This window comes from Bactrocera tryoni, chromosome 1, assembly GCF_016617805.1.
Source record: "Bactrocera tryoni isolate S06 chromosome 1, CSIRO_BtryS06_freeze2, whole genome shotgun sequence".
NCBI classification, from domain to species: domain Eukaryota; kingdom Metazoa; phylum Arthropoda; class Insecta; order Diptera; family Tephritidae; genus Bactrocera; species Bactrocera tryoni.
The window spans coordinates 22,782,745-22,807,462 of NC_052499.1; the positions used below are offsets into that span (position 1 = coordinate 22,782,745).

Below are 24,718 nucleotides of genomic sequence, written 5' to 3' on the forward strand. Positions count from 1 at the left end.
ACAATTTTCACAAGTCAAGCAGATCTATTTTTTACAATTTTATTTCTAGTATAACTAACCAATTACAGAATTTTGTGTTTTTTTAAGTTTTCCCAGCCATGATAATATACATCATGTAATTAATGATTATTTAATATTTACATATACGATATTCTAGACACCTTATTAATTGTCAAATTTTAAAAATGGTACATACAAATATTTCTGTGGAAATTATTTTTACTTACACTTAGCAACTCTTTCGAGGAAATATATTGGATATATTTCACCTCATAACTGCCAAAAATCAAATGACGTCTTGTTTCGAAAGAACTCGGCAAGTTTTTTGCAACGATTCCCGAAAAGTGTCGACTGATTTTTATAAAACGACGCAAAGGGAATTTGTAGTAAATAATAAAATTTAAAATTAATTAATATACAGAAAAGAATATTTAGTAACAACGAAAGGTGTTAAACTTCGTAAAAAATCTGTAAATCTGTTTAAACGAGTAATTTTCGATTGTAAAAAATTACGTGAAAATAGGAGAGATAGTGAAGGAAAAACCAAAGCGGAGCAGCAAGAGTCTAGCAAGGAAGATCCTATTTCACCACAGTGGCTGAGTCGCCATTTTGTCTGCTGGCCGGCTGATTTTGCTTGCGGGATATGGAAAATTCGCTAATCTTCAAAAAATATTAACTTGATTAGACGGTGACGTTGTAGTTGAAAAGAAAGAGCCGAAGTTAAAGTAATCAAAAGGATAAGTGATCATTGCTAATTGTGCATAGTTGTGGTATATAATTGTAAAGTGGTCAAATAATTGCAAAATCAAGACAAAGCGGAATTCGACTGCAATCCAATGGTAATAGGGCGGATGCAAAAAATGGTGAGTTTGGAATGGAAGGAAGAAATAATATGATATTGCGAAAAAGGAGACTTAGCGACGGCGAAAAGAATGCATTCGAGAAAGACAAGAAAATGAGTAGGTTACAGCTGTAGGGAGAGTGAGTGAGCGATAACGGACTGGCATTGTTTAAAAGAAAATTGCGAAGATTCTCGGTGTTTGCTTTTGAATAGTCAGTTCGCTGTTGGGGGAAAAAAATGAAGGAAAACAAACAAGATTATTAAAAGAATTTACAAAAGTGTCGTAAACATAAACGAATATCGCATTTATACGAATTAGAAATAAAAAGGCAATTGAATAACAATTTTGTGTGAAGAAACGAGTAGTGATGAGTAAACAACGAAAAGTGCGCAGCTGAGCCGAACATCGAAATGTGAAAAGGAAAAAATGGGATATAAAAATCAATAATCGATATGCAACTCAATTTTTAACATTGTGTTTATACATGCGAAATTTGTCTTACGACTGCTTTTGGAACTTAGATGAGTGCGTAATTTGAAGTAGAAATAAACCTAGCAATTAATAATTCTGTGATATATGCTGCTACATAACACTTTCTGGCAATATAACAAACTTACACCGGTTCAATATAGTGAAAAGGTGTCAATTAAAATAATTTTAATATGATTTAATTTTTAAACTAAAACAATTAAAACGTGTATATATACAATCATAATACAATAATACCTGTATTTGGCTAATAAGTTGTGTAGAAATATTTTATTCAAAACATATTAATGAATTCTTTAAACGCTTAAATCTAAAACGAAATGCGAAAACTAGCGAAGATACATATAGAACATTTTCTGGAACAAGGAGAGCGACACTATTGCTAATAATGTAAAAGAACAAAGTGATGTAATATTACTAGAAACATATTTAAATAAAATAATACGTTATATTGCTTAAAGTGCTTATATTGTGAATGAATTAGTAATAAAAATTAAAAAAATGTGACAACGTCTAACAAATTTTATTAGTATTGATTTTCCGTTTTTCTTGGCTAATTCCATCTTTCTTTGCGGTTACATTCCAATTCATCGCAACTTATCAGATTCTGAAGTGATTTCTGCTACAATGTTTCTAACGCATTCTCTTTTGTGGCTAACTTTATTTTCAGTAAATGGATTTATGCTTCTCCCTATTGAATATGTAAATGACCGATAGCAAAATCATCAAATTGCTTGTGCTTAATTAAGGGTCAAGGAGGTAAAAGAGCAGCAAGCAATATATAAAATAATTCTCATCGATAATTAAAAATAAAGCAATAATATAAACAATAAAGTAATAATTATTGCTACAGCTACTAATAGATTATACCCATAAAGTAACAACGGCTATAACAACGAAGCACAAAATCAAAAGGTTGCAGCTGTGGAAGCGGCGGTGGCTGTAAAAGGTAATTGTAATTAATGCCAAATCTAAAGAAAAACAAAGTTTAGACTATAATATACAATAAATGTATGTATGTATATATTTTATATAAACATTAACGACGTATATTCCAAATAGATTAGAAGTTGCATTTAATTGTTAAAGTGCAGCAGTATTAGTGCCTCTGTTAACTACCACGAAGAGATGACGTTTGATACGCGCGGACGCCAGACAGGCGGGGGAGGTGGTGGTACCGGTAACGATAATTCAAATGTGGGCACGGCAAATACAAATAGCAATCTAAATAGTAATAGTGGCACAACCCTTGGGAATACTACTGGCGGTGGTAGTGGGGGAGGTGTTAACAATGGCAGTGTAGAACAACCTACACCTTCTACAGTTAATCCGGATGCAACTTCGCAAGGTGGAGAGACAACGGCCAACAACGCTGTTGTGGACAACATGTAAGCTTGTTATTACCGAGATTATTACCGTTGATCTTTGTATCATCTGAGTTACATTTTACTAAACATTTAAAGTTTAGATTTTTCCATGTTAGGTAAACAATTAAAATGAAAAGAGAAATATTTTTAATTACTCCTCGAATTTCGAATATATTGCAGGGAATTTGGCAACAGTTTAATAAATATTATTTTTTAGAATTTTTAAACACTTTCCTCTTTGAAATGGACAACAAATAATATTTATTTTATACATTTTTGAGTAAACTTTAAAATTGTTCGTGTCTTATCGCAACATGAACAAATATAAATGCAAAAGAAGGAGAAATTTAAATGTTAGGGCTAATAAAAACAAGAACACAACTAGTAGTACATATAAAATGAATGAGTCATATAATTTGATTAACACGTACCCAATCTTTGTTCATACTTTCATAAAATTCAAATTTTTTAGGCTAGTGCATTAAAGTATATATTCATTTTAAATTACTAGAACACCCGAAAAACTGATTTCATCATTTCCTACGTTAAAATTGCGTTCATTGACACAAAAGATCTCAAATCCGCGTTGGGTTGTACCAGTGCTGCCTGAACAAGAGTTGGAAGTATTGCTTAACGCAGCAATTGCGCTAACCGCAGCAGGTATGTAGAACGTTTGATGTGTAAAAAATTCAAACAGAAATTTATACTTTATTTAATACTTTAGGTGTGGATCATGACTGCGAACCATGTGTGGAATTCTATCGCAATGCGCTTACTACTTCCTTTTCAAAAATCCTTACCGACGAGGCGGTTAATTCATGGAAATACAATATCCATCATTGCATTTTATTGTCGTGCGGCAAGTTACTCCATTTAATTGCCATACATATGCCGCGTGATAATCCCTATTTATTGGATTTGCTTGCTATGGTCTTTGATCCGGAGAACAAGTTTAATACATTCAATGCCGCACGTCAACCCAGTTGCTTTGCTGCACCGGATTTTCTATGGGGCGTATTAGACGCTAATAAAATGTTTGCTAAACCACCACCAGAGCCTAAAAATCCCCGTGGCTGGCTTGTTGATTTAATCAATCGTTTCGGTCAGCTTGGCGGTTTCGATAATCTGCTGGAGCGATTCAATTGTGGTTTGCAGTTGTTAAAGAAGAATCAAGAGCAAAGTGGACTCGAGTCGTCGGGATCTGGCTTAGATTTAAGCAGTAAGACTAGCAAATCGTCACAGGCGTCCGACGAAAGTCAAGATAATAAATTAACACTGGCGTTGATATTTAGTCTACTACGTCCTTTCGGGCAGTGCAGTGAGCTATTAACACCTGCTACTATTGCCAAATACTTCATGCCAATTTGGAATGTGGTATTGGATCTATTAGATAGTTTCTCCGATGATGAATTAAAGCGTGAAGCGAAACCAGAGGGACGAAACGATTACATTAACGGTATTGTGAAGTCGGCACGTTTGTTGGCGAGTCGTTTGCCAGGACAAGAGGATTTAATACGAGATCTGGAAATGTTTCGTCTGAAAATGATACTACGTCTACTACAAGTCTCTAGTTTCAATGGCAAAATGAATGCACTAAATGAAATCAATAAGGTGCTCAGCTCTGTTTCATATTATTCACATCGCACGCAGCAATTACAACACTGCTTGCCAGATGATGAAATGGACTGGTTAACGGCGGAGCGCATGGCTGTGAGTACAAAATTAGCAAATAAATAGAAAAACAAGAAAAACTTTAACTTCGGTGACACTGAAGCCGTAATACCTATCACAATTTAAAGAGTTACCGTACAAAAACTTGACTTTGATCACTATGTTTGTATGTTAACTATATGCTATAGTGGTCCGATCTAGCAATTTATCCGGATAGTTTTGCCTCTGACAATAATCTATGCGAAATTTCTTGAAAATATCTTGTCAAAAAAAAAGTTTTTTTTTTTCATACAAGAACTAAATTTTGATGATGAGATGGGTGAAATTTCAGATTGATATCTCAAAAACTGAGGGACTAGTTCGTGTATATACAGACAGACGGAAAAACATACAGACAGGCAGACGAACATGGCCAAATCGACTCGGCTCACCATGCTGATAATTTAAATATATATTTTATAGGGCCTCAGACGTTTCCTTCTGGGTGTTAAAAACATAGTGTCAAACTTAATATACCCTGTTCAGGGTATAAAAAATTTAGTTGGAAGTTGAAAAACAAAATAATTTGTATTCCAAAATTAATCTTTTGGGTATATGGAATATTTAGATTTAGATTTTAGGTTTTAAGAAGAAAGTAGGTAAAAGTGAAAACTTCTAAAAATCAAAACAACATACATAAGTAAATTAACAAAACATATTTTTTTAAATTTTTATGAAAATATTATTTCAAATATCAATAAAAATATTTCCGTTTTCTTAAAAGAACTGGATTAAAGACTCTGATGTGCTGGGTATTGTTCTGAAAGATTCGCTACATCAACCCCAATATGTTGAGAAGCTGGAGAAAATCATACGCTTTCTGATCAAAGAGCACGCATTGACGCTAGAGGATTTAGATGCCGTTTGGCGTGCACAAGCGGGTAAACATGAGGCGATTGTAAAGAATGTGCATGATCTCTTGGCGAAATTGGCTTGGGATTTTACACCCGAACAGCTGGATCATCTCTTCGAATCGTTTCAGGTAGTAAATAGCACAAGTTTAATTAAAAAAATTGGCTAGCAAAATAACAATTTCTCAAATTTCCATCTTACCACGCTATACTAGACAAGCATGACAAACGCCAATAAGCGTCAACGTGAACGACTGCTTGAATTGATAAGACGCTTGGCTGAAGATGATAAAAATGGTGTAATGGCACAAAAAGTATTGAAACTTTTTTGGACGTTGGCGCATAGTCAGGAAATACAACCAGATGTATTGGATCAAGCTTTGGCGGCACACGTAAAAATCTTGGACTACAGCTGTTCGCAGGAGCGTGACGCGCAGAAAATTGTCTGGTTAGATAAATGTGTACAAGAATTGAAGAGTGGTGATAATTGGGTGTTGCCCGCTTTACGTTTAATACGTGAAATCTGTTGCCTATACGATTCTTTGCCCAGCCATGCACCGCGTACACAGCAAACACTTAATCGTCAACAAGTCATCGAGCGTTTGCAAAACGACTATACTTTGGTGATTCTGGTGACAAATAGTTTAACTACGTATATGGACAAAATACGCACTATGATCGCTGAGATGCCGAATGTGGAGCCGAACACATTATGCATCGACGGAAGATATCCACATAATATGCAAATACAAGAGCGCTTGGATTTTCTGAAGTTCTTGCTGAAGGATGGGCAACTGTGGTTGTGTGCCGAACAGGTGAGTAATAAGACTTAGGGTAAGACCGTTTACATGACAGTCGGGCTTAAGTAACCGGAACGAACACAAATTTTTATCCGGTCAAGAATTGTCAACTTGGCATCATTCCTCGAAATTACTATAGGATTGTTTTCTGCTGCTACAACAAAAACAATTAAGAATAAAAGTATCTGTAAAGGGTTAAAAGTTAGTAATAGACAAGGTTTTACGTTACTGGAAAGGAATTAGAAGTCTGACTCTACCGGAAGGGTAGACGTTCTAGCCTAATATGCTAAGCATTGGCCTTAGGTTGACCTGCGTTTGATTTTTTTTTAATTTGACCTATCCTACATTTAATTTTACGGTCATTCTGCCGGCAGTGCACAACACAACCCTCTGTTTATTGACAAAAAGCATTTCCTAAATTATTTTGAGAAAAACTCGCGAGTTGACAGTACTTAATCGAATAAAAACCCGGGTCCATTCCGGTTACGTTGACCCAACTTTTGTAATAAAGCAAGTCAACCGTGTCAGCGCGGCTAGATTCAAGTAGTTCTAGAACCGATTTTATATAAATGTCATTTATATTACAATTTAAGTTTTTATAGTATTTTATTTTAAAGCTTAATATGTTTTTAAATATAATAACTCCCATTTACATTTATATCTCTTCTACAGGCTAAGCAAATTTGGCACTGCCTGGCGGTAAACGCAGTATTTCCAAGTGATCGTGAAGAGTGCTTTCGATGGTTTGGCAAATTAATGGGCGAAGAACCCGACCTGGATCCAGGCATAAATAAAGACTTCTTCGAAAACAATATTTTACAACTCGATCCGCAATTGTTGACTGAGAGTGGCATCAAATGCTTCGAACGCTTCTTCAAGGCTGTCAACTCCAAGGAGGATAAATTGAAAGCAATACATCGCGGTTATATACTTGACAATGAGGATCTCATTGGTAAAGACTATCTGTGGCGAGTCATTACCACGGGTGGTGAAGAAATCGCCAATAAGGCTATTGATCTGCTAAAAGAGGTTTCGACAGCGCTAGGACCGCGCCTGCAAGAGAGTATTTGTGATTTTCATGAAATGTTCATTGCCGAATGCTGCGAACGACTACGTACACATTATAGTAATATAATTATTTTGGGCAAAACAATTGGCAGCAACAGTTCAAATGATCCTAGTCAAGCGGATGCCGATTCGAAGGATATCAAGGATCGTTTTATTGAAGCTGAGAAAATGTGCCGTATTATAAAAGTATTGCAAGAGTATATAAAAGAATGTGATCGTTCATTTAATGGCGATCGCTATCTATTGCCCCTTAGTCGGGTGACACGCGGCAAAAATACTAGTCTCTATATACGCTTTCAAAATCCCGGCCGACCCATTGACGATATTGAGGTGACAACACACAGTAATGAAACAGTGGCATCATTCAAGCGCAATTTATTGAAACGCATCAAAGGCAATTCACCAGCCAACATAAAAGTCGATTTGTTCTACAATAACGGTGAACTAATTGAGATTAGCGATGAGATCAATCCACTGTATCAGTATGCCATACGTGATAAAATGATACTCACAGCCAAGTTGACACCAGTCGGTCCAGGGCTGGCCAGTAGCCCCGATTCATCCAGCGACTCTAGCACCGGCTCACCGCCACGTCCCTGTCCCGATATGCAACGTGTCGAGTCGGAGAGCACGCTGCCCGGAGTGATCATCGCACAGAACTACAAATATACCGAGTTTTTCCTGAAGCTGTATCAACTGGGCAGCGACTTGGATCATGGTCGATTGCGAGAGAGCGCAAAATCATTGTTGCATTTGTTGCCATGTGATTGGCACACCGTAAAGATGTTGCAAACCATGTGTCGCGTGCAGGGACAACTGCAGGTCGGCACCAATGACGTTGTTAGAGCCGCGGTGACAGCGGAAGCCGTCAGTGGCAGCAGCGCTATACCAAGTGGCGTAAAAGAGGAAGAGGCTGAAACGGTGGGCGTAGGCAACGGCAGTGTTGTAGTGCAAAATACGACCGCCTTTGATGGTGACCAGGTAATGCAGAATTTACAACTTAAACCCCATTTATTTACCACTTATTTATTCTAATTTTCTATTGTGAACAGATCAATCTTCAGGAATGCACGCCTGAGATGCTATTTCTGCATGGCACACCCGCACAGGTGCTCTACAATTTGGGTGTTTTGAATGGTTTGCTGATACCAGCTTTGGATCCCTACGGTGAGGCGGCAATGCAAGTGCAATCGGCTTGGTTACATTCGGGCTGCGCACATTTCATACTCGAGCTGTTGACCAAAAACAATTTCCTACCCAACGCCGATATGCATACCAAACGTGCGGCATTTCATTGTGTGCTACACCTTGCAAGATTGTTCCTCTACACGGTCGGCTATGTGCTGTCACGTGTCGGCGACGAGCCGATGCTACGCGATTTCGATGTAGGCGCACGTTCACAAGTTGAAATACTTAAGCAAATTCTGAATTCGATACCGAACAATTCGGAGAGCACTATGCGTGCCATCTCCACAAAATTGGCTGAAAATTTAGCCGCGGAAATGCTTTCGGCCAGCGCCGAGGGTGAACGTTGTCGCATACTATTCAGCTCGACACTGCAGTGGTCATGCCCAGACATAGCGACCATTAAGGCTGTTATACAATTGGCTTGGTCATCATCGTGTGGCAATCTGCAAGCGCTTGGCAATAAAAATGACTTTGCCAATGATATAACAATGCCGGATGCGCAGGACTTTGCCATGTGTAAAGAGGCGCTCGAAGTGCTAACCATTTCATTGGTACTTAATCCCAGTGCTAACGAGGCATTAAACAACGATCCGATTTGGCCGAAATTCATCACATCACTTATATTGAAGAATCCATCACGTCATGTGCGTCAAATCGCCGCCGATCAGCTGTTTCTCTCATGCACTTACTGTGCCGGTGATCGTCGTCCATTCGCTTATATGGTTAATCTGCTGGTGAATTCACTGAAAACGCTCGTGCCACAATACGAGGCAACGTGCGCCGATTTCTTTCAATTGCTCTGCCGCACACTCTCCTATGGCAGTGTGTGCAATTGGCCGCTGAACATTGGGGACGGCTTACTGACCGAGGAGATCAATTGGCTGCAGAAGATACGCGAAAATGTTATACATACCGGTGACATACAGGTGCATGAGGATCTATTGGAGGGTCATCTATGTTTGGCCAAAGAATTGATGTTCTTTTTGTCGCCGGAGACCAAAGCCCAACTTACCGAGTTGATCGACGAGATTATTGATATTTTCCTCTTTCCGGCTTCACGTGAATACCTGCACTTGCGGAAGTTCAACAAATTGCGAAATCCCACATCACCCCCACCCGTTTGTCGTAGTCCCCACACCATAGCGGCGGCTTGCGATTTCTTGATAGCACTTTGCCAGAATTGTGTTCCTAACATGAAATTGCTGACCAACACACTAATCGATTTCGTGTGCACCGATACGGATCCGTTACGTGAATGGGACTTTCTACCGCCGGTTGGTCCACGACCCGTCAAAGGATTTTGTGGTTTGAAGAATGCCGGCGCCACATGCTACATGAATTCGGTGTTGCAACAATTGTATATGGTGCCATCCATACGCGTCGGTATATTGAAGGCTGACGGTGCTGCTATAATTGAGAATGAAGATTTCAGCGGCGAAACTGATGTGGCTAGCATAAATAGTGCGCTTTTCTCCAGTGCTGGTAACGGTGAAGACAATAGCAGCGGCACTGATGTGCGGAAAAACTATCACGTGGTCATATTGAAATATGTGCAGGCGATATTTGGCCATCTGGGTCACAGTTCGTTGCAATACTATGTGCCACGTGGCTTGTGGGCATATTTTAAGTGAGTTGCATGAGGCTAGAATACTTAATTTATGATTACGTACTGATTTTGCTTTTATTTTTAGACTACAAGGTGAACCGGTTAATTTGCGCGAGCAACAAGATGCAGTTGAATTCTTTATGTCGCTCTTCGAAAGTCTGGATGAAGGCCTTAAGGCCTTGGGCCATACGCAACTGATGAATGCCACTTTGGGTGGTTCGTTTAGCGATCAGAAGATATGTCAGGAGTGCCCGCATCGCTATTCCAAGGAGGAGCCGTTCAGTGTGTTCAGCGTGGATATACGAAATCATAGCTCATTAACAGAATCGCTGGAGCAGTATGTCAAAGGGGAACTGTTAGAGGGCGCTGATGCATACCATTGTGATAAATGTGATAAAAAAGTAAGTAAATTGGTTTCTACTATTAAATTGTCGCCAGAATTGTGTTACGAAATATTTGTGATTGTGGCAGCTAAAAAGTTTTTTTTTTTTGATATCGTTTGGACTTATAAATGTAGGTTAGAAGGTATAAGTAGGTTATATGCATAAGGCTCTAGTTAAAATGGTATTTTTTTAATTTCAAAATTTTACTCTCCACGTGTTTTTTTTGTTATAACTGCTTAAGAATTTTCCCATCTTGTTAGATTGTTATTATTATTGTTGTAGTTAGTGTTGCAGATAATATATTAAAAACATACCTGAAAATTTAATTAATTTTTTTTTATTTTGTAGTTATAAAAATCTTAATAAAACTAATATTCGAATTTCTAATCCCAAATATCGGATGGAAAACAAAAAAATGAATCACAAGTTTTGAAAAAAAAAAATAATAATCACAAGTTTTGAAACATAAAAAATAATAATCACAAGTTTTGAAAAAATGAATCACAAGTTTTGAAAAATTAAAAAAAAATAATCACAAGTTTTGAAAAATAAAAAATAATAATCACAAGTTTTGAAAAATTAAAAAAAATAATAATCACAAGTTTTGAAAAATTAAAAAAAATGAATCACAAGTTTTGAAAAGTTAAAAAAAAAATTGATCACAAGTTTTGAAACATAAAAAATAATAATCACAAGTTTTGAAACATAAAAGATAATAATCACAAGTTTTGAAAACTTAAAAAAAAATGAATCACAAGTTTTGAAAAAAAAAAAAAAACATAATCATAAGTTTTGAAACATAAAAAATAATAATCACAAGTTTTGAAAAATTAAAAAAAAAATAATCACAAGTTTTGAAAAATAAAAAAATAATAATCACAAGTTTTGAAAAATTAAAAAAAAAAATTAATCGCAAGTTTTGAAAAATTAAAAAAAAAATGAATCACAAGTTTTGAAAAATTAAAAAAAAAAAGATTAATTAGCTTTTGTTCACGATTGCGTATCTCGTAGCTTACCATTAGCAAAGAGCCATCCTTTTCAATAATCTAGAGTATTGGTCGGCAAACTTGCACATCCAAACGATTTATATTTTATCAATTTTTAATTCCGATTTTGGATGGAAAATTAAATTTTCAATTTTTAATTCCGATTTTACAAGTAAAAATTGCAAATCTAACGTAACATAAGAGATAAATTAAAGAAACTCGAAAGCTTGTTTGTAGGGTAATGTTATGTAGAGATTTGATGATCTCGCATTTTTTGCGAATAAAATTGCAAATTTTCGTGACTTTTATCGATAGTGTTTCAATTTTGTTTCATTTATATACACATATTATACTCAAGCTCTTATTTCTTTTATCGTTTCAGGTAGTTACAATTAAGCGGTTGTGTGTAAAAAAACTACCGCCTGTGTTAGCCATTCAATTAAAGCGTTTCGAATACGATTACGAGCGCGTTTGCGCCATTAAATTTAATGATTACTTTGAGTTCCCACGCGTTCTTGATATGGAACCGTATACAGGTAAGAAACTAATACCTACCACACACGAATAAGCGAGTGGACTCCGCGCACAATTTTTTAATTAATGAAAACTAAACTGCCGCAGCATATTTTGCTAATCAAATTAACTCAAAAATGATTCTTATTTCTTTCTTTCAGTTTCTGGCTTAGCCAAATTGGAGGGTGAAGTCATTGAGGTGGGTGATAATTGCCAATCGAATGGCGAAACAACCAAATATGAATTAAGTGGCATTGTGGTACATAGCGGACAGGCTTCCGGTGGCCATTACTTTAGTTATATACTTTCTAAGTAAGTTGCACTCTATATGTGCATAATATTTAATATAACATCAATTGTATTTCGTTAGAAATCCCTCCACTGGCAAGGAACAATGGTATAAATTCGACGACGGCGAAGTGAGTGAATGTAAAATGCACGAAGATGAAGAATTGAAAGCGCAATGTTTCGGTGGCGATTACATGGGCGAAATTTACGATAATAATTTGAAGCGCATGCAATACCGGCGGCAGAAGCGCTGGTGGAATGCATATATGCTTTTCTATACGCGTTGCGATCAAAAACCCATACAATTCGAACCCTGTGTGGAGCAGTTGTCATTGGCCGAAAGTCGTAATTTTGTTTTACCGCTGCCAAAACCAATCGAACGCAGCGTGCGGTGAGTGCATAATATTTGAAGAACAGGGTTGCGAATTTTTTAGTTAAATATCCAAAAAAAAAAATTTATTAAAAAGTAAATTAGAATTTTGATTTCAAAATGCTGGCATTTAAAAAAGAGAAAATTTAAGTTTAAATTGCAAAATCGGATTTAAAAATTGATGAAATATAAATTGTTTGGATGTGTAAAATTCCTCCGACCACTACTTTAGAGAATTGAATATGGTTGGCTCTGTACAAGCTCTAGCTCAAAATGGTAGAATACGTAGTGCGCAACCTCGAAAAGAAAAAATGTAAATTCCTTTTTTTTAATTATACCCTGAAGGGTGCATATTAGGTTTGGCACGAAGTTTAAACAGGCAGAATGAAACGTTGGGGACTCTATAAAATGTAAATATGTTTAAATGATCAGCATGGCGAGCTGAGCCGATTTAGCCGTATCCATCTGTCTGTATATACTCAAACTATTCCTTCAGTTTTTGATATGTCGAGCTGACATTTTGTATACGTCCCTGTCTCTCAAAGAATCTACTCATTTTTCGTAACCACCGATATCCTACCACTATATTATATAGCTGGCATACAAACTGAACGATCAAAATCATGTTCTTATAAGGAGAACTTTTTTTAATTGACGTTATCTTCACGAAATTTTGGTCGAATTATTGTGTTCGGCAAAGGTACAATCTGTGAAGAAATTGATCGGATGGAACCACTATAGTATATAGCTGTCATAAAAACTAACCCATCAAAATCAAGTTCTTGTTTGGAATCTTTTTAATTTGTGAAGGATAGCAACGAAACCGAAGTTAAAGTTTTTTCTTATTTGTAAAAAATGTAATTTTTTTAATTAATTTTTTTTTTTTTATTTTTAACTTTTTTAAATTAAATTTCTTTTAACTAAATTTTTTTTTAAATTCTTTTCTACGGTATTTTTGATTTGAAATTTCAAAATTTATTGTGAATTAAGTGTTTCGGGATTACAAAAAAAATTAATTTAAATTTTAATGCAATTATTTTTTTAACACATTATTCAAAACCCTGCTGAGGATACACAAAAATACCAATACCATAATTTATTTCCACAGTCATCAAAATGTACGATTTTTGCACTCGAAGAGTATTTTCTCGGTGGAATTTTTCAATTTCATTAAAAAATTAGTTAGCTGTAGTATACCGTCAACACGTCCGGACAAAATGGTACGTATATTTTACAGCTATGTGCTTTTAAATATGTTTGCTTACTTTCTCTATTTACCGCAGACACCAGCTGCTGAAGAGCTTTCATTGCTAGGCGTTCAACTAGCATCGCAATTCTTATTTCACACAGGATTTAGAACGAAAAAATCGTTGCGTGGACCGGTTATTGAGTGGTACGTTTATTTTATTTATATCGGACATTTTTAATTCATATTCATACTTATGTTTGATTTGCTTACACTTTCCAGGTACGACACTTTATCACATCACATTCGGTTCTCTTCGCTCGTGCGCAAATGGTTCGCCGCCAATGCTCTACTCAATCCATCATCCCGTTTGGGTGAATATATATTGATGGCACCATCGCCGGAAGTTCGCACTGTGTTTGTCAAATTGGTGGTTTTCTTCTGTCACTTTGCCATAGCCGACGAGCCGCTGGCTGGCTACGAAGGCAGCAATTTGTGTGAACAGATTTTAATAAGCGTCTTGGATTTGTTGAAGTGTGAAGCCGTCGATTATGGCAAACATTTGCCGCACTATTTTAGTCTATTTAGCATGTATGTGGGCTTGGGCATACCGGAAAAGCAACAACTGTTGAAGGTATGTGACTTTTTATTTCGTATCTCCATTTTCTTATTGGAAATATATATATATTTTTTTTTTAATTTACATTTAATGTTTCTTTAATATTAAAGAATTGTAATACTATTGTGCAGAAAATATGAATATGCAATATGTTATTATTTTTGTGTTATGTATGTATTTTTAAACTAATTTTACCTCTTCCGACATTTTTTGTAGAATAGGTTTTTTTGTACTTAATTTTTTTTAGTATTTTTTGGCATTTTTATTTGTTTTTAATATTTTTGATTTTTTTTTAATATTTTTTGTTTTTTCTTTTAATATATATGTATGTATGTATGTATATTTAATAATAAAAAATAGGTTTATTGATACTAAAAATATTATCATATTTTATTGTTTTAGAATTTTTATTTTTTAATATACATATATTTTTGATAATAAAAATATTATTATATTATTATTATTATATTATTTCTTTGTTTTTACAATTTTTGAATTTTCCTTAGTAATATTTATTTTTTTTCTATTTCGATACTATTTTATTTTATTTTTTCCTACTTTTTATTTTATTTTTTAATTTTTTTTAGTTTTGTATAATATTTTATTTTTAAATTTTTTTTGCTATTTTGTTTTAATATTTTTTATTTTATTTTTTCTAATTATTTATTAATATTTTTTGTTATTTCTTTTATATTGTTTTAGTATTTTTCATTTTTTAATATATATTTTTAATAATAAAAATATTATTTTTATTTGTTTTTTTTTAATTTTTTATTTTTTTCTTTAGAATTTTTTCTTTTTTTTCCTATTTTTATTTTATTTTTTACTCCTTTATTTTTATTTTTTTCTATTCCGATTTTTTTACAATATTTTGTAGTACAATTTTAATATTATTTTTGACTTATTTGCTTATATTTATATTTTTAATATTTTTACATTTTAAAATAATTTTACTTACATTTTAAAAAAATTTATTGATTTTTAAAATATTTTTAGTGTATCTACCTTTTAATTTTTTGTTTGTAATTAAAGCTGTAGTATACTTATTTTATATTTTTATATTAACTATTTTCAAAATAATTTAAGAATTATAATTTTACTGAGATTAATAATGTTTTATTTTTTGTAATTGCCTTAACTATTAATTTCTATTATCTATTACTTAAAAAAAATATATATATTTATATAATTACAGTTGAATGTGCCGTTTATATTCATGCAAGTCGCTTTGGACGAGGGTCCCGGTCCATCGATAAAGTATCAATATCCCGAACTGAGCAAACTGCATCAAGTGGTCTCGCATTTAATACGTTGCAGCGATATTTCTGACAAATGCCAAAACTCGAATCAAAATGCACAACCACTTGAGAATCCATTTAAGGATTCAAATATTAGGCGTGAAGAATTGGTGCCATTATCTCCAGAATGTGCTGACATACTCTTCAATCGAACGGGGTACGTTGTGAAAGTGAAACACTTGAAATTATCCATACTTATATTTCTCCCTAAACAGCTATATTAAGAAACTAATCGAGGACACAGCTGTTGGCGAGGAGGGCATCAAATTGCTGCAGTATTGCAGCTGGGAGAATCCACATTTCTCACGTGCTGTACTAACCGAACTGTTGTGGCAATGTGGTTTCGCCTACTGTCACGATATGCGCCATCACACCGAATTGCTGTTGCATATATTGTTAATCGAAGATTCGTGGCAACATCATCGCATACATAATGCCCTAAACGGTGTAGCGGAGGAACGCGAAGGCCTGCTGGAGACGATACAGCGCACAAAGACGCATTATCAAAAGCGCGCATACCAAATAATTAAATGCCTTACACAACTATTCCACAAATCACAAGTGGCCCTACAGATGCTTAATTCGAATGCCAGTATCGCACGGCATTGGACCATGGCGGTGGAGTGGTTGCAAGATGAATTGGATCGGCAACGCAGCTGTCAATACAATTCGTATTCATGGTCACCACCGGCCCAGAGCAATGATAACACAAATGGCTATATGTTGGAGCGTTCACAATCCGCTAAGAATACGTGCACCATGGCATATGAGTTATGTCCCGAAGAGGTATGCTAAAAACACTACAACAATTAATTTATGATTTGTGATTTGAATTAATGTTTTGTGCAGGAACAAGAGGAGACCAATGAGTCGGATATTGAGCCAGCCGATGAGTCACAGCGACAGCAGCAGCTGCAACAACAGCAGCAGCAACAAATTGCACAGACGCTGCATGCACCCGCTGTGGATGATGATACAGTACCCGCTAGTCCAGCACACAAACCGTTTATGGTGGGACCGGTGAACAGCGGCAGCACCACCGGTTATTGGACTGTTGCGAATACATTTGCGGTTGATAGTCATACAACAACAACTACAACCACTTCGACCAGCAGCAGTGGTGGGGTTTTGACCGCAGTTAATAGTACGGAACCACAACAGCAACAACAGCAAGCTAACACAGATGCAAACATAAACGGTTTGACGTCCAGTGTGAAACAGCTGACGCTCTCCCCTAAAACGGTAATTCCTCCCTAAAAGTCGACAGTAGCATTTCTAATGTACTCGTACACTCCTAAGCATACCAGAGCAGCGGGTAAATGAGATTTTCAAGCATATCTACTAGCGTATTAGTTTTGTTTGTGTTTTACGTACTATTATTATTACTATTATTGTTTTGTTAACACAGTTGGAGTTTAAAAATTTTATATTTTTCTGTTTAATATGCTTTGGGTATTGAATTTGAAGTTGTATGGATGTGTATAGGAAATATTAGTATATATATACTTGTATTTTGAGGTTAGAAGTGATCCTTACATGTGTTCATAGTTGTTTCTACTGAGATTTGTATGATATAAGTAGGTTCTTGAAAGACACATACATATACATATATTTTAAGGAATGCTGATCAGTGTTTGAATTAGTTGAGTATTTAAATGTCATGCCAAAGAATATAAAAATAATTAAATTACTTCAAATTCACTAATATGGTATAAATAGTAATGCGAAAGTCTTACTAATATTATTTTAATCAAAGCATATCTTATATATATATATGTATGTATGTATAAGTTGTATAAGACATGTTTCTGCTGTTAACCAATCTCTCATAACATCTTTAATCCCTGATAGCGTTAAATAACTACATTCTCTTATCTAACCGACTTAAGGTTTCGGTGTTAAGTGTTAAAAAAAAAATAAAATAACATGATTTAGCTTTTAACAGCATAATATAATTAATATTTGAAATTTGTACCTTACATTCATGCATTTTGCCATTTTGGAACAAAATCATCTGATCTTAATTGTTTTGGCTGTTCTATTCTTATATTCCATCTCAACGTCTACGCTGACTATGACACAAATTTGACCAACAACACACACACAAACATATATACAAATGCATACACATATATACCCAAAACTATTTACATTATTTATTTATATATACTTCATATATATATATATGTATAAATACATTATTAGCGTACCTTGGGAATTAGTAAACATCACCAACAGCAGCTACAACAACATCAACAACAACACCATCAGCAACAGCTACAACAACAACAACAGCAACAGCAACGCGGTAACAGTTCAAGCCGTTTAGTTTAATTTACTTTAGCGCAAAGTTAGTTGAACTTAAATACTCTTTTTCGCTTTGTATGCAAATAAAATGCAACAGAATCAGCTACAAAAACAAAATAACCATAATCAACAATAATCACAGCGGCATACACTCACGCACACACATCCACACAATTACACATATACAACACCCACACACACTTGTTTGTCTAGCATTTGACGCAGTGTTGTTAATATTTGGCGTTATTTGACATTATTCAGCATTATTTATATTGCAGCGTAATGTTGTGTATTGTTTTCACTTGATTCACCCACTGAATTGCGGCATTCGCATTTGATCACACTTGCAGCTAATCTCGCAAATGCGTTTATTTATAGATAGTGCAAAATTTTTTTTCGCTATTTTTCCAATTTTTTTTGTTAATTTTTTTTGTTCTGTAAAATTGTTTCGCAAACAAACAATGTGCCAGGTTAATTGGTGGTTTTGTGTTTGAAATCTGCAGAATCAAACAAACATTTTTTAATGATAATAATATACTTTTTGTTTGTCACATTTATATTAAATTTTGGTTTTATTATTTTCTTTTTTTTTATATAAAAAAGTATATATGTATGTATGTAAGTTGAGTAGGGAATGAATTATTACATATGTTGTTGTAATAATTAATATTTTTAGTTTTTTTTTTTATTATATAAATTTTGGTTTTATTATTTTCTTTTTGTATAAAAAGTATGAAAATTTAATAGGAAATTAATTATTATATGTTTATTTTTGTTCTATAATTTATTTTTTAGAATTCTAGTTTTTTATTTTAAATTTTGTATATACATTTTTCAATTTTCCTTTTCTTATATACATATGTATGTATGTATATTATTATGTATTTACTTTATTTATTCATTTTATTTTTTTTATTTAATTTTTTTACAATTTTAATTAATACGTTTGTTTTGGTTTGTATAAATATTTTTCTGAAATCTAGTTTTTTATTTTAATTTTTTAAATTAATATTTTAATTTTTTAAATTAATATTTTAATTTTTTTTTAATAATCTTATTAAATTATTTATTTTATTTTGTTCAATTAAGATAGTTTAGTGTTTTTCATTGTTTTCTTTATTTTTATAAAATCTTATCCATCGTTTATATAAAATGAGTTTGTTTTTGTTTACACAGAAACTTGTTTGAAAAAAAATTTCATTGAACGTTTTCACAAATCAAAAAAAATTATCATAAACAATAAATATATTTTTTAATTTATATTTTAAATTCCTCTATAAACAACTTATCCATTATTCTAAAAGTTAATACAAAAACCCTTTTTTAACATTGTGCAAGTTCATTTTTATAAATAACATCAATTAATAGTAATAATGTATAAAAATCGTTTCCAGTCATTTTGAGACAGTGATGTTAGAGGTTATTTCTAGCTAATTTTTTGTTGCTAAAACCGAAAATGATAATAAAAGTTGTGTGGGTCAAACTACCACCAACCGTTCCTACGACAATCGGGTCTAAGTAACCAGAACGGACACGGATTTTTATCCGGCCATGAACTGTCAACTCGGCACCATAGCTCGAAATTACTTTAGGAATGTTTCTGCCTCTACAACAAAAAAGCTAAATTGACTTCGAAATCAGGACATCTCAAATATTTTTTTTAAATTAATTTAATAATTTTTTAATTCTTTTTAGAAATATTAGTTTTTATAATTATAATTACATGACTTTTTTACGTTTTATAAATATTAATTTTTTTATTTCATAACTTTTATAAATTTTTATTTTTTATAATTCAATAAATAAATATTAATTTTATTATTTTTTGATAAATTAAAAAATTATTGCCATATTTGTAGCTTATGAGAAGCTAAATTCTATGCTAAAATATGAAATTTTAAATCCTTCGCAATATAATAAATTTACAGCTTGTTTTTATAATTTTTTATTAATTAAATGTAACTTTTTTCTAATTTTTTACTAATACTTTTTTTTTAGTAGTTTTGTCTCTTTTTATTTTTCTTTTCATTGTAGTTTTTTGACACTAAAAATTATGTTTTAATTTTTTAAACGATCATTAAGTTATTTATATTAACGTTTTTGTTAATAAAATCGGTTTTAGGAATTTTATGTAAGATTTAATTTCAACATTCGAATATAAATTCTGAAATATAAAGGAAATTTTAAATATAATTTTCTGTTTTAGCAACCGGAAATTAGCAAGTAACTTCCTCTAACATCACAGTCGCAAAATTGCTAAAAATTAGTGTAATTTTTTAATTACTCATTTTTATTATTTTTCTAAATTTCTTCAGTTTGCTTACAAATATGATTATTTTTTGATTTCTTGATTTCGGTGCTAATTTAATCCGTTTGATAAGTATAAATATTTATATTATTCCATTAAAAAGTTCGAAGTTTATAAGATTGTTGAGTTATTCGCTAAATGTATGTATGTATGTACAACTATCACATTTACATACAAAGGAGTTTGTATAGCACCTGTGACACCTGGACGCATACTCATGCTTGACGTAAACACTACTACAAATGTATGTATGTATGTACACAAGCACACATACACACCACAGTTTCACTGCTTCCAATTCACCGTGCCCTTTAGCTTTTATTGGAACTAGCTTTTAGCCCTGTGTTCCTGTGAACTTGAGCTGAGGCTTAGATTTCTTAGGTTGCAAAAACGTTTGATGCTTGATTACGAATTAATATTGTAAATGCTTTGATTTAACTATTTCGTTGCAAAATGTTTTTTGTAAATATTTGGCTGTGTTGTAAAAAAAAATAATAAAAAAAAATTTTTTTTAATCGATTTTAAAACAAAATATTTAAAAATATTTCTTATGTACTATATTGTTAATTTCTCTCTTTCTCATTTCACATGCAACTTGTTTGGCTGCTGCATGGTGGCAACCACAAAAACCATATTGATGCCTTGCTACTGTTTATATGAATACAGTCCACCAGCGGCGGCATTGGTGAGACGACAACGACTACAGTGACGACGATGATGACTGGCCCAGACATCGAAAACTCCAAGCAAGCAATGCTGACAGCGCAGCAGCAGCAACAGCAGCAGACAATGGCAATAATGTCGCCTGCATTCATACAACTACAACAACAAAATCAACAACTAGCAGCGGGTGTAGTTACATTAGCTGCTCTGACGGCAGTCACATCATCAATAACAACAACAACAACGATTTCAATCAGTCTGCCTGTAAATACAATAATAGCAACAGCGACAACTACAACAGCAGCAACAGCCACAATCGCACCAACCACAAACACACTAATCAACACACTCGCAGCAGTAGCAGCAACAAAAGCAACAACCAAATTGGAGAACGGCGATAATATAACAGCAGCAACAACAACAACAGCACTCAATGAACAACAATCAATAACGTAGATGAAGCTCTAAAATTCATAGAGGAAATGGCACACACAACCCCACACACAAACAACCAAAACTACATATGCAACAGCAATAACAATACTATTGAATGAAAGGAGCAAAAAAGGAAAAATATACGTAAAACGTGCGTTTTCCAACGTTTAAGAAACAAACACACACACATACATACAAAGAAGCATATACATAGATTGGAGGGGAAATGAAAGCGAAGCGAAACAAAGCAAACAAACACAAAACAAAGATGCAAATATTATTAATTTAATTTATTCATTATGATAATAAAATAAATAAAAAATATTGCAAATAATAAAACCAAACGATAATCGAAATGATGGAGAGGATAGTGAAGAAACTGTGAGAATAGAAAGAGAGAGTGAGGTAGTGTCTGATTGTGGGAGAGTTATTAGAAGAAACCCCCAAACGGGTTATAGCATAACAAGCGAAAGTGCATGTGCCAGAATGTGCTGAAAACATGTGCAAGCGGCTTGGAAACCAGCTTAAACTCGGTCCGGCGCCTTAAAGCGGGCTGCAAAATTCCAAAGCGAACAAGCTGCTTATTTCTACTACACAGACACATTAGTTAATGGCGCGTTCTAAGCGCAATTAAACTTTAGGTGCATACCGCAACGCACGAAGTACACAAAGGAGTCGTTCAAAATCGGTGCAAGTTACTCCGGAGCGCAGCCACAGCCAGGCTTTTTAAAACGTATGCAACACACTAGTTATAAACTAAATAATTAAGGAATTCATACGAAATAATTAGTAATACAATACGCATACACAATTCTATAACCTAAAAAAATGCGTACAAACATTAACGGAATACACATGCAACTGCACGATTTGGAAGTAAAATTCGAAACGATTATGTAATAGTATTAAATTGAAGTGCAGTAAAGTAAGAAGAAGTAAAGGTCAGCAGAAGCTACAAACCTAACACACATAATATAAATTGATTTATTGGTGAAATTGTTGCTGGAAGCATAAGCTTGCATTACAACAGCAAAACTGCAATTGGAATGAAAAATGAAAAAAAGTAGGAATGTAGACACGGTTGCTGCAACGCATTCACACACACACAATCATACACATACGTCAAATTAAAGTAAGACAGTCACTGTAAATCGTGGAGAGCGCATAAATAACTTTGATTTTAATGCAAGACACTACACTAAAAACTTTTTTAATTTTTTGCTCTGCAAGAAAAACGCTAACTAACTCGGAACAATGAAAAACATTATAAATAAAATTGAAAAAAGAATTATAATAAAATTTTTAAAAAATATTGAAACAAAATATATGTATATGTAGGTATGTATAAGCATGATGTGTATGTGCCGTACAGCAGACATTGCAGCACTGATAGTTGCAAGTCTTATAAATATATAAATTATGCATACATCCATACTAGTAACGAAATAATTAGAAAGTTAGCAAAAGGTGTGAAGAAGGTGATTTGCATTGCGCTGCCATGGCTGTATTGGGCGCAACTATGCTGGATTTGTTGTGCATATATTGAGTTCGAATTTAATTTTCACAATGTGTTTCAAAGCTGAACACTTATGCTTTTTATTAAACTACATACCTAAATATTTTAATATCAAAGTTAAAACTACATTTTTATTTTTTTGTTTTTATTACTATTTTTTTCACAATATATTTTTTAAACGCCTGACATTATAAGTATAAAAATAACTTAAGTCAAAGCAAAACATGAAAACATGCTGGTAACCTAAAAGAGTAAATAACTAAACATTTATTACGCTTGCGAAAAAGAAGTAAAGAAATTAAAAAAAAAGTGTTTAATAAACAGTAATAAATACATACATACATATATATAATTAACTTTAACTAAATAAATGAGGAGTAATTAAATCAAAGTTGAATTCAACATTAACGCGTACACACAAGTACCGTTATACATGATAAAATATTTAGAAATTTATTTTAAAATATAACATATATACATATACACATATGTATGTATGTGTGCGCCTATAGCTACACATTTTTAGTTACGAAAATGTTATACGACGTTTTTCATTTAATTTAATTATGTAAAATAAATATAACAAACTTTATCAAGAATACATATTAATAACAATAACAAAGTAGTTAAATAACCGAAACGAAGCAAAACAAAACAAAAAATTAAACACATATTAAATGAAGCCAAATTTGCATTGTATGAGCTCGTCCCAAATGTACTAAGTAACGCAGAGCCTTGAAAAGGTCGTGCGCTTCGTCTAACAATTGTAATGAAATGTGCAAAACTGAATAACCGAAAACGAAAACTGCTAGTTATGAAAGTATATGGCAAAAGATATGTAAAAAAATATTAAGATATTGTTTTATAAATGAATGTAAATGCGTGTAGAAGTGCACGTACAACGTTGCACACACATTTTCAATATAATTTTTTAATTTTTATTTACATATTAGATTTTTTAATTATACAAAATAAAATAAAAAAGAAATTAATTAAAAACTAAACAGTAAATAAATACCAAGTATATGTATTAGTGAGTGGAAAATATTAGAATTGATTAAGCAGCGAATCGTTGGATTGTAAAATTTGTTAATATATACATACATATATGCGTATATATTTTTTAACTGTGTTTCTTTTGCTTCATTTTCAAAAACATCATGTTTTGTTGTTATGCGTTGAATTTGCTTTTCTAGAACACCCTTTTTTTTAACTTTATTAGTTTCATCATATATTTCATGTGTACATCAATCTTTTGTAAATTAACCGAAAACAGTAGTTTTAAACAAATTTTATTATTTTAAACAGTTTTACCAAAACCGTTTCTTCCGTTTCATGTGCCTACGTTATTGCGCCAAAATATTCTCATACCTACCAAAATACCCTTTTGTTGCAAAATATTTAAACCAATAGGCTCCAAAAACTGACAAACAATATGCGAAATTAAAATTCGAAAATAGTTGTCATTCCGTTACACTAACGGCTTACCGTAACGTAACGTAATGCAAAATGTGTATAAATAATTTTAAGTTACGTGATTTCGACATAACTGCAACATGCTACCAATTTACTACTACGAATATTTCAAAATAATCTAAAATATAATAAAGGAAGAAATTATTACAAATTATATGCATATGATTAATTCCATTATAAAATATATTTAGTTTAGTTAAACCAAAAAACAAATTAAAATTACGAGCATTATTAATTGCAAAAATTAAAAATTAGAAATATTTTTATTTATATAAAAAAGCAAAGAATTGACAAAAATAAATTAAACTTTTTAAAAAATATAAACAAATATTTGATTTTTTTTAAACAACAGCTGATTTTTTTAATATTTATGGCAGTGAAAAAATAATTTTATAAATAGAGATTTGTATGAATTATATTATTAACATTTAACACGAACAGCCTAAATT

The 24,718-nt window shown here is 33.0% G+C and overlaps 1 protein-coding gene across 4 annotated transcripts; it reads left to right on the forward strand.

The window, feature by feature from the left end:
- The first annotated feature begins 325 nt into the window (after positions 1-325).
- LOC120774948 (probable ubiquitin carboxyl-terminal hydrolase FAF) lies at positions 326-23,734 on the forward strand. Of its 4 annotated transcripts, none has more exons than XM_040104840.1 (21): positions 326-863; positions 2,002-2,280; positions 2,394-2,719; positions 3,210-3,358; positions 3,423-4,408; positions 5,133-5,390; positions 5,475-6,074; positions 6,732-8,108; positions 8,180-9,942; positions 10,007-10,322; positions 11,673-11,826; positions 11,965-12,115; positions 12,174-12,482; positions 13,570-13,681; positions 13,745-13,854; positions 13,930-14,281; positions 15,462-15,721; positions 15,780-16,350; positions 16,414-16,806; positions 17,770-17,914; positions 20,846-20,930. In XM_040104840.1, the coding sequence occupies exons 3-20, from the start codon at positions 2,460-2,462 to the stop codon at positions 17,896-17,898; spliced, it is 8,250 nt and encodes a 2,749-aa protein (XP_039960774.1). In that variant the 5' UTR covers positions 326-863; positions 2,002-2,280; positions 2,394-2,459; the 3' UTR covers positions 17,899-17,914; positions 20,846-20,930. The 4 variants fall into 4 exon arrangements, 3 of the variants coding, with proteins under 3 accessions (XP_039960774.1, XP_039960781.1, XP_039960765.1); XM_040104847.1 differs by having other exon boundaries at positions 17,770-17,872; positions 20,846-20,914; XR_005705279.1 differs by lacking the exon at positions 17,770-17,914 and having other exon boundaries at positions 16,414-16,879; positions 20,846-20,934.
- Positions 23,735-24,718: the final 984 nt, after the last annotated feature.

Excerpts from the sequence above, each read along its gene's own strand:
- LOC120774948 (XM_040104831.1), top strand. The coding sequence starts at position 2,460 with ATGACGTTTGATACGCGCGGACGCCAGACAGGCGGGGGAGGTGGTGGT. Across the intron at positions 3,359-3,422 it reads AATTGCGCTAACCGCAGCAG|GTGTGGATCATGACTGCGAA; the intron begins GTATGTAGAACG and ends TTAATACTTTAG. Across the intron at positions 15,722-15,779 it reads ATACTCTTCAATCGAACGGG|CTATATTAAGAAACTAATCG; the intron begins GTACGTTGTGAA and ends CTCCCTAAACAG.